General features: G+C 41.1%; 1 protein-coding gene across 1 annotated transcript; it reads left to right on the top strand.

Moving 5' to 3' along the window:
- Positions 1-310: 310 nt before the first annotated feature.
- tmem263.L (transmembrane protein 263 L homeolog) lies at positions 311-14,559 on the top strand. Its single transcript, NM_001094442.1, is given in 3 exon segments — positions 311-427; positions 6,643-6,711; positions 12,382-14,559. Coding segments are annotated over 2 exon segments (345 nt in total). The 5' UTR covers positions 311-427; positions 6,643-6,647; the 3' UTR covers positions 12,663-14,559.
- Positions 14,560-15,048: the final 489 nt, after the last annotated feature.

Genomic DNA, 15,048 nt, shown 5'->3' with positions numbered 1-15,048 from the left:
TGTGTCAAGTTTGTCAGAATGATAACACGTTTTTAATTAGAAAATCTGTTTTGGGGTGGCGTTCCCCTTTAAGAATCTAACAACGTGCGTGCACAGAACACAGGGGCTTTGTAACACGGCAACGACGCCATCTTGCCAGAGCGCAGCTAAACACCTCAGCTAACGGTGTTTCTGGAACATCTGGGCACCTTCCACGTCACTCTCCATCGCTCTGCAGCCATTGGACGAGCGCTGCTCGGTGCTGATTGGCTGGATTGGAGGAATGCGTCAAGCGCCACGTCTGCAAGCAGCCGCAGCAGCAGAGTCAAGTCTGAGCTCGGAGAGACGGCGTGAGTGAAGCTCGGTACTGCTCGGGCATCTTCTTGTGCCTGCTCCTGGGGGCTGCTGCTCGCTGTCTGCTGGTTGTGGTTGAAAGCTTTGTATACAGGTATGTGATAAAGGCTGGGATTATATAGCTTTATTTATATAGGTAACTGTGCAGCGCAGTTTATACTGTATGTGATGCTTATATAACATGTATAGTTATATTACCCATAATATTATATATACAGTATATGCACCATTTATTCATAAGCTTACAGTACAAAGCCAGGCCTGGAATACAATTAGTTTGTTCCTATTTGATTTTTATATAATGTCATTACCATTTATTTATCTAAAGGAACTTCCTGTCACTTTCAGCTGTTCAGTAAAGCATGCTGGGATTTGGAGGCCTACAGCATCTGAGATTACTAATCCCACAAAATGTATTTGTTTTTCTTTGCCTGATGAAATGCAATGTAATTCTAAGAAACTGTTCACTCTGCATACATTAAACATTTATAGTTATTTGCAAATGTAATTGACCTGTTTAGCGATTTATGTCCTCTGCGCTGCTGGTTCTGACTCCTGAAACAAAATGGAAGAAGCCAGCTGCTTCACCTAGAGGAGAGTGGATTTCTGCTACACTGTCAGAACCATAGAAACAGAAATGGACAGACCCCCCCCCAATGTTTTCAATAGCAATTTTATTCACAAATTAAATTTTAAATAATTCAAATTTATGTCAGAAAGTTGCTTAGAATTCTATTTCTTTTATTATGACAGAACAGCTGGGTGGAGGACTAAATAAAGGGCCTGCATAGATTTGCCAATAAACGATTGAGATCCAAACTTGGGTCATCAAAAGGTTGTTCATCTACATCTGTTTGGAGAGGATGCAGGGGGTAGTAGAGTAGTTCAGCAGCTACAATGAAAATCTAACATGTGCCATTATATTCACTGGAACTCGTGCATGAGACATTACTATATACCACTTTATGATATTTATAGCTAGACATTATATGTTTTGGAACTTTTATCTCCCAGCATCCCTCACTAAACTGGCTGCAGATGCAGTAGCTGAAGTGGAACAGACTTTTTGTGTGGACCCAATGGCGTTAAAGTTTCTTGGAGGCTGATTCCAAGCCCCAAAAAAACGACTGTGTCCTAGGGGGTCTGTGTGAGAGGGTTATGTGTCTCATGTGCAGGAAGGGGGAGTTAATTGCTGGAGCTGTTGGGCCCCTCCCCTTTTTACTTTGTATGTGTAAGAAAAGTTTAGGATTTGGGGCCCACTTGGATTTTGGCATGGATCCAAGTGCTAAGTTTAGTTGCTGCTCTTTCCCTTTGTGCCACTGAATAAAAGTCACCTGGGAGCTTTTTTGTCGGAAACAATCGGCGTCATCAGCTCCTCTGTCCTCACCAGTGACTTTTTACTGGGAGTACTTTGAAAGGGGCGGGCTTCTCCTCTGGTTTTGGGATTGAAGCTAAATTAGTCTGTGTTTAACTGTCTCAGAGCTTTTCCATTGTGTAGACTAGGTACATAGGCACACCAGTTTAAATCTTGCACTAATTACTTAAAGGAGAACTAAACCCATGTGCGACAAAAACGACCCAACTTCCCTTTATCCAAGTGGAAAATACAGTGGCGTCAGCAGCTGGTTGTAGCACTTTTCCTTGGCTTTCTGGTGGCAATAACCAACCACAGCTCGCTCCAGTTTGGTAATCGGGGATAGGAAGTGATGCGGCCAGACATGGTGGGCCCCAAGCCCTCCCTACAGCTATACCTCCGGTGCCGCACAGACGAGGAAAGCTGTCTGGATAGGGCAGTGAGTCTGTGCCGCAGTCTTGCACTCACAAGATGAGTGTAGTTTACCTTTAACCTAGCTCTTTTTCCCATTTGGCCATGTAAATGGTGAGTTAGATTTGCCTGCCCAAAGGACACAAGGAGCTCATTCAGGAATATAATTCAGGATTCCGTCTCTTATGTACAGACCACAGGGAGGCTCTCTCCTTCACTCATGGCCCCTGGCTTTAACCCAATATTTCCCAACCTGCAGGTCGGATTTCCACAAACTTGACTGCTGTGTGTGTGTGACTCATGCTACAGTTGTACCTTCAGATGGGTCTTCGGCTCATTTAAAGGTTACAGCGCGATTAACTGAAATCATGTAAGTTTCTGCAAATTGCTAGGTGTGGCACAGAGGCTGGTTTAAAGGACCAACATGAAAAAATTAACATGATTTAAAGTAATAAAAAATATAATGTAGTGTTGCCCTGCACTGGTAAAACTGTTGTGTTTGCTTCAGAACACTACTATTGTTTATATAAATAAGCTGCTGTGTTGCAATAGGGCCAGCCTTTCAAAGGAGAAAAGGCTCAGGTTACACAGCAGATAGCAGATAAGCTCTGTAGAACATAATGGTGTTGTCTGTTAACCACTATTTAACCTGTGCCATGTAGCCTTTTTTTTCAATTTCCACCATTGCTACACAGCAGCTTCTTTATATGAACAAAGAGATCAGTTTAACCAGTGCAGGACAACAGTACAGGACAACAGTACATGATATTTTCATTAATTTAATTTAAAACAATGTTTTTGGTGTTACTGTTCCTTTAACTCTACTGCAACTTTTGCATGCACCTGATTGGTGGGGTAGCCGTGTAGTGCTGCTGCTGATCAAACAGCTCAGTCATTTTTATTGAGTTTGCTCAGTTATGATGGGGTTAACACAGGCTGCACTATATAGTGGAGCAGTCTGACCTGCTGGCCCAAAGCTATTGTCCGTGCAACAAGGATTGAGCATGCCCATGCTTGCTCCTGTATCTATGCGAAATTCCTCAGCACTAAAAGGACAGAATCTGTGGAATTGTGCTGGCCACCCTGCTTTGCGTTTTTTGCATCAGAACCCTGGCATGTAAGTGATGTGGTGCGTGGCACAGCTGAGGAATGGAATAAAAAGATAATCTCTGCCACGTCACTGCACGGAGTGAGAACCTCCCTATGCTCTGTACACGAGCCTTGTCCCTGCACTCCCTCTCCTCCCTGTGCTTTTTGGCTAAACGCTCTTTTGTTTATTGCAGCCATCTTGCTGCCCATTAGAATTACAGTCTGCCATCCCAACGGGAAGCATTTGAGGAGGGATAACTGTAATTCTAGATTCTTTGAATGTTTATTTTGCTATTAACTCCTGCCTGCCCAGAGAGAAACATTTCTGTTCTGATGTTTTTTTTTGTCTTATACTGAACAAAAGCATCCGTATATAGCTTTAGCTATAGTTTTAATTTAATGAAATTTCCTGAGTGTAGGACAAATGTGTTTTGTATCTTATCGGGTCTGATGCAACTGTTGCACATTCTGGTGTGGCTGCAAGGCTTTTAGTTGGCACCGTTTCCTGTGAGATCGCTGACTTGTCCAACCATTGTAATTCGCTCATTTAAATGAAAACTTTTTACTCCTATTCAGCACATTTAACACGTGTGTTAACAAGAGAGTTAATCCAGTTTAGGTTTTAAACATTATGGGGGGAAAGTTAAATAGATGATTTTTAGAGTTAATATAATAAAAATAGTAATGTTTGCAATGGGACTAGTAACCAGTATCCACCAGTCAATGTTTGATGCAGATTATTATTAAAGGGATAGTTCTCCTATTAAATTTAACTGAGACAATTTGCAATTTGTCTTTATTGTGGATTTTTTTTTTCAGCAGCTCTCTGGTTACTAGGGGTTTCATTTACCCTAGCAACCAGGCAGTGTTTGAATGGAAGATGCTGAAAACGACTTATGGCTAGTGCATGACGCAAGAGGGGCAACGGCCTGGGATAGTTTATAACAGGGCAGACCACCATTGTCCTCTCCTAGCTACCCAGGCATCCCCTGCTCCACTTTAGATTGGGCATATTTGCCATCTTCTGACTACGTCCATAGCACATTATGATCCTCTGTCAACATGATGATCAGTTATTGATCAACAGTTGGCACCCAATGTCCGAATGAGCACCTGTACTAAAGGCTGCCGACTTTTCAGACCTTGTGGATTTTTGCTCCAATTTGGACGGAAAAAAAAAACCGGTGCACAGAAGTGACGTCACGCCAGCTAGCAGTAATGTGTTGCTTCCTGTCCCAACAGACCACCTGTTTCTCTAAAGCTGGGCATAGATGCAAAGATCTGATCATACGAATCGATAATTCATACGATTTTCGGACCGTGTGTGGAGAGTCCCGACATATTTCGCCCGACGGAGATTGGTCGTTTGTTTGATCGGATAAGTTACAAAATTTCCGTCCGCTGCCGATTAATATCTTTGCATGTATTGCCGATCGTACGATTTTCAGTGGGAGACTGTCACTAGCTTTGTCCGACATAGATATAGATATCGTACGATTGCTGTCAGGGGCAGAACATTGGCTGATCTGTTCTTTAACTACTTTATTTGATCTCACTGGTAAGACTTTGATCTGAAAGGTTAGTGGCATGTCGGGAGATGGGGAAGTCCGATCATACGATGATTCGTATGATCGGATCTTTGCATCTATGGCCAGCTTAAGACACAGGCTCCTTTGTTTCATGAAACCTGAAACTTCTGCTGCTCCTGCTGGAACACACCTTTCCAAAAAACGATCATTTAACAGCCTGCTGCTGATCAGTATTCCAGTCTGTGCAAATAACGTTGCATGGGTGGGGTACAGTCTCCTGTGTATTCAGAAGGACTTGCATGCACATTATACAAATATTCTGCTCACAATGCTGCAGGCTTGGCTGAAGGGACGAGTAACACCTGTGTGCACAAAGAGACAAGTAAATAGCACTTGGCCTAAAATGTGTCTCGCCTATTGTTTAAAAAAAATCCTTGCTTCTTTAGATTCATGGTACAGATAGCTCATGGGTTTAGTCCACTTTTCTCCTTCAGATGGCAGTGTAGAACAAGATGACCCATGTTAGGATAGCGGCACCTGGGATGCATTTTGCCCAATGTATCATTCAGTGCCAACACCCCCATAATTGCCCTCTGCCTCCTCCAGGTGAGTTGAATGCAAAAGTATCTGTCTGTAGTTTGCTGAAGATGAGGACTTGGTGTTCCATGTTACAGAAGGGCCCATTATCTATATCTAAATCCAGCATTCTGGATAAAAGAACCCATACATGTATGAAAGGGCTTTGTAGGCCTGGGGCAGACAATACAATACTTATCACCCTGTCCACCGTACCATAGCAATCATGCACTGATTGGAGTAAGAGACTGGTATAGGAGAGGGTCTGAATAGAAAGGTGAGAAATGGGAAAAAATAAGTAGCAATAACAATAAATTTGTAGCTTAACTAGCAGTTATGCAGGAGATATATATATATATATATATATATATATCTCTATATATATATATCTATCTCTGTTCTTTAAGTACTTGCACTCTTCCTTCCACGGTTCGGAGTGGGTGCTATGGTCAATAATAGTATGTATCCTTCACAATAGACCATTTGAAAATCTACTGGAGTGCTAGTCTATTGTGTGTGTGTGTGTGTGTGTTTGTTTATGTGTGTGTGTGTGTATAATGTGTGTATTTTCAACCTAACTTAAATATATATACATAAAATGTGTGTATCTTCAACTTAACTTACTATTTTACTATGTTTTACAGAGAATATTTGTTTTTTAGATGGGGGTCAGTGGCCACCATTTGAAAGCTGGAAAGAGTCAGACAAAAAAGACAATTTAAATAATATAAAAAAATAAATTATGAAAATGAAAAGTTGCTTACAAATGACCATTGTATAATATAACATAATAAAAGTTAACTTTAAGGTGAAACACTCCTTTAACAACACAAGAAAGCTGTTTCATCTCCAGGCCAACAAAACGACAGCTGGGCACGAATGCTTGGCCAATGTGTGTGCATGTGTTTATATGAAATGTGTTTTACACATGGGCTGTTTTTATGTGGTTTGTTTTTACAAAGACCTACAGGGGTATAGTTCCCCTTTCAATATCCGACTCTCAAAGGTGTTTTTATTATGTCAAGTTTGTTCCATCACAAATGATAGACTTTATAGCAGTATAACGAGTCTCAGAAGGCTGATGTATTATCAGGTTACTGTGGTTATTTACACTGCCACATTCCATACTGGGATGTGAATGTGCCACATGATGTTGCTTTTTATAGAGACGGCACAGCTGATAATTGTCTCACTGCCTCCCCTGGGTAACTGCATTCTCTGCTGCCCTCTAATCTGCCCCAGCTTTTCTCTGCAAAATAAACAGCCATCACTATTTTATTCATCCTGCTGAAAGTATAGCTTTGTTTTCCCATGAATTCACTATGAACCTTGTGTATGTTATTTCCCCAGGCGTAATGAGTCAGACAGAGAAGATTGAAGAGCCCGTCCCTTCGTACCTGTGTGAGGAGCCGCCAGAGGGTAACTGCCTTTCTACTTAAGGGAACTTGCTGTATTGTATTTGCACCTGGCTTTATTGAGTTGGGAATTGGGGCACCATATGTTGGGTGTAAGCAGCAGTGTCTGTAAAACTATCTTGAAAGAGCAGCCTGTTCCTTAGATTAGATACCTATCCGTGATCTGACAAATTTACAAGAGCCAAGTACCCTGCCTCCTCTCTTGTTGCTATATGTGGGCTAACGGCACACTGCCATAAAACCTTCCCATGTATCACCAGTATAGGGTTTATCTTTCACTTTAATACAGGAAATTCTGCTGCGGTTATTAGCATGAGACTGCATTTACCCACTTTGTGATATACCCTAATTTGCTGCTATAGTGGCTGAATCACCTGCAGGTACAGTGTCATATGGACAACTCCATTGTAAAGGCAGTCATACATAGGCCAGCACCATTTGGTATCTGACCAATCACCCTGTAGGCCATATTATTGTCAACTTTAAAGTGAGGTTTAAAGGTGGCCAGCCATAATACAGGTATGGTATCCGTTATGCAGAAATTTTAAGGTTATGGATGGGTCATCTCCCATAGACTCCATTTGAATCAAATAATTCAAATGATTTATGAATAATAAAACAGTACCTGGTACTTAATGCCAACTAAAGTAAAATGAGTCTTTATTGGAAGCAACAATGCTACTGAGTTTTTTTACTGTTTAAATAATTTTGTTAGTAGACTTAAAGGGATTCTGTCATGATTTTTATGGTGTAGTTTTTATTTCTAAATTACACTTTTTACACTGCAAATAATTCACTCTACTACCTAAAATGTCATTGCTGAACCAACAAGTATTTTTTTTTGTAATATTGGTGTGTAGGCAGCCATCTCAAGTCATTTTGCCTGGTCATGTGTTTTCAGAAACAGCCAGCACTTTCGGATGGAACTGTTTTCTGGCAGGCTGATGTTTCCCCTACTCAATGTAACTGAATGTGTTGCAGTGGGACCTGGATTTTACTATTGAGTGCTGTTCTTATATCTACCAGGGAGCTGTTATCTTGTGTCATGGAGCTGCTATCTGGTTACCTTCCCATTGTTGTGTTGTTAGGCTGCATGGGGGGGAAAAGGGAGGGGTTGATATCACTCCAACTTTCAGTAAAGAGTGACTGAGGTTTATCAGAGCACATGACTGGGAAACTGAAAATATGTCTAGCCCCATCTCAGATTTCAAAATTAAATAATAAAAAAATTTTTTTCCTCTTTTAAGAAACTGATTCAGTGCAGAATTCTGCTTTAGCTGTACTATTAACTGATGCGTTTTGAAAAAAAATTATTTTTCTCATGACAGTATCCCTTTAAAGGAGAAACAACCCCTTAATAAAATAAACCCTACCCTACATAGACCCCCTCCCTCCTCCCCTCCCCCCCCCAGCCTAGCTGCTACCCCGGGCAAATGCCCCTAACTCTGTACTTACCCCTCCGTGCAGAATCTGTCCAACGGGCGACTTCACGGACGCCATCTTCAGCCGATTTGGTAATCTTCAAAATGAGACTGACGCTTCAGCAATTTTCGTGCGCTTCGGCGCATGTGCAGTTGTTGCAAAATAGAAAATTGCTCCAACTGCACATGCGCTGCTACACTGGTCTTATTTTGAAGATTGCCAAGGAGAATGATGGCTGCCATGAACTCCGATGGACAGAATCTGCACGGAGGGGTAAATAAAGAGTATGGGGCATTTGCCCGGGGTAGCAGCTAGGCTGGGAGGGAGGGGGGTCTATGTAGGGTAGGGGGGGTAGGTTTGTTTTTTGTTTTTTTATTAAAGTATGGAGAGCCAAATTCCTTTATCCGGAAAACCCCAGGTCCCAAACATTCTAGATAACTGATCCCATACTTGTACATGTAGTAACAGACTTGTTCGGAGCTATACCAACAGTCATTCAACCTAGTAGCTGCTCTAAGGTAAAAATTACAATATTGTAGGTTGATCATTTGCATACACATTAGGAAAATGGCACATGGGGTTATTTTGTAACTTAATTGCTGGAGGACAATTGCCATTTGATGGAGAACCTGTAATTAGGGTGCCTGGGGGTATAAAGCAGGTTTCAGGTTTCATTTGACCTCCATGACTCCTCGTGGGAAGCAGTAAGTGCACAGAAGGGAGATGGTAACGGTGAAAACACTGTCCCCGAGGGCCAATACTCCTGTATAATTGTTACTGCTATTTATAGATGCTGCCATCCGATCTATTTAATAAGATACCACTAGTGTGAACACACTCGCTTTATTTCAGCCTGAAAGTCTTGGGTATGTTTGAGCTGGCGCAAGGGTTCTGGACGCCAATGAAGGAGGCTAATGCTCCTGGTAGAGGCTGGAATCAGCTTGCCTAAAGTTTTTTGTTTTGTTTGCTCTGTCATATAGCCAGCATCTAAAGATGTATATACGTATTTCAGAGAAAGGGTAGTTGGCTCTGCCATATGCATTTTAAGATCTGTGTATCTGGAATCTCTGCCATAAAGCAGCCAATGTTGTTAATGCAGAGAAAACACGCACAACTTTTTCACTGTATCTGTTACTTTCAATAACAGATGTTGCCCATGTCCACTGACCTGTGGGTATTAGTCCCAAAGACAAGAGCCTTACCTGTCCAGTGAAAACCTAACCTAAATAAAAAAAAAAACCTCTTATTCTCATAATTGGCTATGAAGGCTCTTTCCTCCTTAACTCAGTGTAGGTCATAGAAGGGGTACTGATATAGAAAATATCAGTGTATCAGACATTCAGCCATAGTTGCAGGAGTCTATAGGATTGTAATCTGGCCTTCTAGGTGCATCCAATGGGCATTGCCCACTACCAGCTCTCCATGCACCTCCAGGGGTGCCATCCCTACTGTTCGGACTGCCAGAGGATGTTGCTGAGAGGACCATGGGGGCCAAATCACACAATGCCCCCTGAGCCTGGGATCAGGCTTTTTAGGAACATGGTCCAGTCACTAGGAGGTTAGATAACTGACAATCCAAGAGCCCCTTCCCCATGATCCTAGTCCCACCCATGAATACTGTCTGTTTAATGTCAATACATACAAAGTAACATATTATGTCTTATATTCTCCCAATGCAAGGGATAGGGACACCTTCTTACTGCCTAAAAGCACAAGCAGGGTTGATACAGTGTATTTATTATACATAAGGCACAAAACTTAATGTTGGCACCTTCTGTAGGGAGGAATTCTTTTTTATTTTTTTTATATTAAGGCCTATGAAATATAGCATATAGATGATCTGCTATTGAGTGGGCTGGAAGCAGACAGCAGACAGTGGACAAGTGGGTACATGAGGCCCATGCAAAGTCATGGGGGCACTATAAGTAAAAAGAATCCAAAAGGGCAACACGGACCTTTCAGGAACTGAGAGTACTAGTCCAGAGAGGGACTGCTATACCTCCAGCGCCTACAGCAACATTATGAATTTGTTTAAAAAAATTACATGTAGTGTTTTCTTCAGAACTTCATAAACACCCTCCTTAGGCCTTAATCACCTGAGACAGTAATGAGCCTGACTGCAGCTTGTTAAACCTACCGAGCAAGTTCTCTCTCTTTTAAATAACATATTCTTTGGCAACACTCATTAAATGGAATCTACACTTGTGTATATAATTGGCTTCCAAAATTGTGTGGATCCACTTGCCGATATTACAGTACACTTAAATATTATCTGAATACTGTTCAACCACTATTTACTGGACTTTAAATCGCTGCATACTTTAATATATGATCAAGTTTAAAGCATGCTGAGATTCTAGTGTATGATAATGATCCAAATAGCAAGATGGCTGGGAATCCGCATTCTCATTGGTCCGTTCTCTTGCATCTATAACTGTTTTATTTCATCAGCTTATATAGGGAAATAGGGGGCCCAGTAGGACAGTTTTTTTTGGTAGGATTTAGATCTCCTTTAATAAGACATTAATAGATCCAAATACTTTTTGCTATGTTTGATGGCTGTGCCACTTGAGGGCGCTGTTTCACTAGTCTGTGGCTGCACTCACTGATCCAAATGCAGGTTATGAGACCGTTCATGCCGAATAACCTGTTCTCATATCTTTCGACTGTAAAGAGAGAATTTAAAGAGGATGCTTTCCTTTTAAAGCAATAAAGTTGCTTTTAGGAAATATTAAGCAAATGAATGGCCACTCTGTCCAAAGTAGGTCCCTGTAAGGCTATAGGTATGACCCTAGGAGACAGGTACAGGCAGACCCGGACCATGGTCACTTAAACAAATATTCCCATCTTGTTGCAAGTGGAAGTGGTGTTCAGCAGAACTGATGTTTAATTTCTGTGCAGTGTTTGTTCTGGCAGTCTCTCACAGCTGCTGTTTATTTCCCTGGCATTTATTCCACACACATCCTGATTGGCACTGAATTTTCTCATTCTCTGTTTTGTCTTGGCCCAAAATCCTGAGACATATGGATAGTTATATATAGGTAGAGCAGAGAATTCCTACATACATTGTCCATGTTCCCATTGGAATCACCTGTATTGTCAGTACCTGACCTATCAGTCCTCAAGCCAGTTGGTTGGATACGCAATATGGCCGCCTTTCTATTCCATATGCACACACCCCAGCCCAAATGATTGATACAGCAAGAGCCACTGGTTGATGTAATTTGCTCTTTGCCTTCTGTCTTGTTCAAAGTTTGTTAATAAGAATATATTTGCTATTAATGAGCAGGTTTATCATGAGCCTATTGGGTCATTGGAGTGACTGGATTTTTAGGAAGGCCACATAGGCCTGCACCTAGGGACATGTGGCCCACTGGCTACATCTAGACTTTGGACTGGATGGGAGTCATGACAGCTGTTTAAATCTCCTTCTAGTGCCCAGTAGAGCAATGCAATCAGGGGAATAGGTGGGGGGAGCGAAGAACAATTGTGTCTAGGGGCTCACAGCATTGAAATTGATGTAAATGTGGAAGGGAGCATTGGTATGAGATTGGACTGGCTATTGTCTGTAGGTTCAGTTCTTGTGGGTGAACCCCCTTCCCCCCCCCCCCCCAGTCCTTTGTCTTTAGGTTAAAGGGATCTGCAATAGTTAAGTTGTCTTCTTTCTGTTCTCCAAAGTGTCAGGTGGTGGTACTCTGGCCATGGCACTGTACAAACAGGCCAGCTCTCTGCAATTGATATATTAGCTTTTCCATCCCATTAATGGAAAACTATAACCCAAGAACAATGTAGGTGTCTATAAAAATGTATTGCATAAAACAGCTTATATGTACAGTAAAGCCCTGCTTCATGTAAATAAACCATTTTCATAATAATATACTTTTTTACAATTATGTGCCATTGGTTAATCCTAAATAGAAAATAATCATTTTCAAAAATAAGGGCCCCCTGGGATTCACGGTGCACGCAAACACACCATAAATGTTAGGTCACATGAGCCACTTAGATAGAGTTCTGTATTTTGCTTCCACACTTCTTCCTGTTAAGAGTTGTAGTATTTCTGGTCAGGTGACCTCTGAAGCAGCACACAGACCATCATGAAATGGTGGTTCAAGGCAAGAGATGTAAAAGGGCAAACGGGTAAATATATTTAATATGCCACTTAATTTGATATAAACTGCTGCTTAAATATTCATTTGTTTTTCTTTAAAATGATGCAGATTTGCTAATGTTCTTCTGTCTGATCCCCTAGGTACCGTTAAGGACCACCCTCAACAGCAGCCCGGCATGATCTCTCGTGTAACAGGAGGCATCTTCAGCATGACCAAAGGGGCTGTCGGTGCCACGATCGGAGGAGTCGCTTGGATTGGAGGAAAGAGCTTCGAAGTGACCAAAACAGCAGTGACGTCGGTGCCAAGTATAGGTGTCGGCATTGTCAAAGGCAGCGTGTCTGCCGTAACCGGGAGTGTCGCGGCTGTGGGTTCTGCCGTCTCCAGTAAAGTGTCAGGAAAAAAGAAAGACAAGTCTGACTGAGCAAAGAACTCCTTATTGAGAGAACTATCATAGGCTGGACTGACTGGGCATCCGCGCACAAATGAGTATCCGCCGCAACATCGAAGACATTTTTTACTATTTCTTTTTTTTTTTTTTTTCTCATTTTTGGTTTTTGGGTCAGGGTGCGGCGGTGCTTGTGAACTAGCTGATGGTGTCACAGCAGGCAGACTGTGAAGGCTCATTGAAACTGCAATGCAAATGTTATATTTTATGACTCCTAAACCAAATCCATTTACAGTCATGTCTGTTGTGAATGTTCAGCCGTCTCGACCCGCCTGGATATGCTTTAACCGTTTCCTTTCCTAAAGAGAAAGAGAGAAACACACTACTTTAGTTCAACAATTGGGATGACTCTAGCGTAGAGCAGAATAGAACACTGGCTGCTTTCTAGATTATCACCGGAGAGACACAGGAAAAACTCCAATCAATGCAATGAATTCTATGGGGGGAGGAAGGACTCTGAGCTGCATTTTTACAAGTGTTTCATTTGTATTTTTTACTTGTCCAGGATTTCAACCCTTTAGTCCTCCACCTCCACCTTGAGACAAAAAAAAAAATGTTCATATTTATGTTTACTATACAATAAAAATTATGCTTGGTTTTTGCAATGGTTATGGACATTGTCTATCATTGTGGGATTCCATTTATTTTCTTTCTTTATTTATGTTAGTTTGCTCTTTATTTCTGTGATCTAAGGCGTTAAACTCCATTGTGGCTAACTCCCAACTCCCTGCCGATTGAAGCTGGGAATTGTAGTTTAACATAGACGTCTATTATGTTTGTTAGTCTATATTATATCCATTAAGTCGTTCTTCTGCACATATTAGTGCCTTGTAGATTAGGAGGTTCCTAAAACTAAACTTCCTCATGTATACCTTGTGTTGTTCTTTGATAATATGTATACCGCTTTAAAGGGCAAGTAAAACCCAGAATGAGAATAGCCTGGATTTATCCATGTACGTCTGCAACTGACAAGCAGATGTTTTTTTTTATTGGCTGATTCACATTGCCTCTTTTATTCAAAATATGCTCTGTCATTCAGGCTACTGGCTGGTTGCTTAGGCAAGTATGCCCCTAACAACCAGATAAGAGATCCAGGTCAAGTGTACAGTAGAGTTTTGGCCAATTTCCCCAACTGATATCTTAAAGTCTGAGAGGACATTATTTTTAATCCCCTATACATTGGCCAATGGTTACAATGTCCCTCTGCGTATAGGTCTGTCTTAGATTGTACAACATACCAAGGAAAATCCAATTACAACTTAAAATAGTAACAGAAAAATAGTAATAGAAAAATAGTAACTTTCCCCATATACATTAATTACAAATAATCAATGGTTTTAAAAAGGTTTGTCACTGTAAGCTGCAGTCACTGCTGTTTCTGACTATTGAAACCCTGTAGCCGAAGTCAGCTCTTCTCCAGCTAAGACTCCAGTTCCCACTATGCTTTGTAGGCTGTTTTACTGATTTATCTGCTCCATTTTTCCAGTAGCCAGAACCAAAAACAAGAAATGATCAGCCTTTAAACACAACTGTTTTTATTCTGGGACTTATATACCCTTTAATATTTCCACTGCCATCTGTATACAAGAGATTTTTTATTTCCCCTTTAACAGTCTTGTTTTGTTATGAGACTATAACCCCCTGACTTTGTAAGCATGTGGTACCCTATTTCTTTATCAATATATCAGTTTGTGTGTGTGTCTCGTAGTTGATAAGCAGATCCTCAATGTGCAGAGTACAGTTCTAGCCCCCCAATATATATATAAAAGCCTTTCAGATATGTGCACATATAGTCGACCACTAGAACTGTGAATTGTGGTGTGATATTTTTTGTGCCTGAATAGATATAATAAAATATCTTTTCTCCTGTAAACCGCATTTTATTTTTCTAGCGTTGTTGGCAATGTGATCGTTATTCGATTTTAGGGCAGAAAGCAATGTTTGGGGTTTTCTTTTGTAAAAATAATAAAAACAGGTTTTGAAATGCTGATCTTAGGCCCAAAAAACTTGCGACTTGTGTTTTTATTTAACTCAAAGTGTGGTATACCCTGCTTAGATATAGGCTTTGCACAAAAGTGTGCCCTCCAGTGGACATATCGGGGCTGTGGCCTATAATACAAGTGAATGAGTTGCACCCTATTGGACACACACGGGGAAATAATAGTTAATAATAAGTTTCTCTGGGTGAGAAACTGTGGAATGTTTGCTGAATTTTCCAAAGTGCTAACAATTAAACCCAAGGTGTCATTTACTTTGCATTAAAGGGTTAAGTAGAAATAATACAGCCGCTCTCACTGTCCAAATTCAATTAACCCCTTTTCCTGCCAACAACATTGATTTTATAGAAGCTAATTTTTATTGG

Source organism: Xenopus laevis, chromosome 3L (genome assembly GCF_017654675.1).
Source record: "Xenopus laevis strain J_2021 chromosome 3L, Xenopus_laevis_v10.1, whole genome shotgun sequence".
NCBI lineage: Eukaryota > Metazoa > Chordata > Amphibia > Anura > Pipidae > Xenopus > Xenopus laevis.
This window is presented reverse-complemented; position numbering and strand designations above follow the sequence as displayed.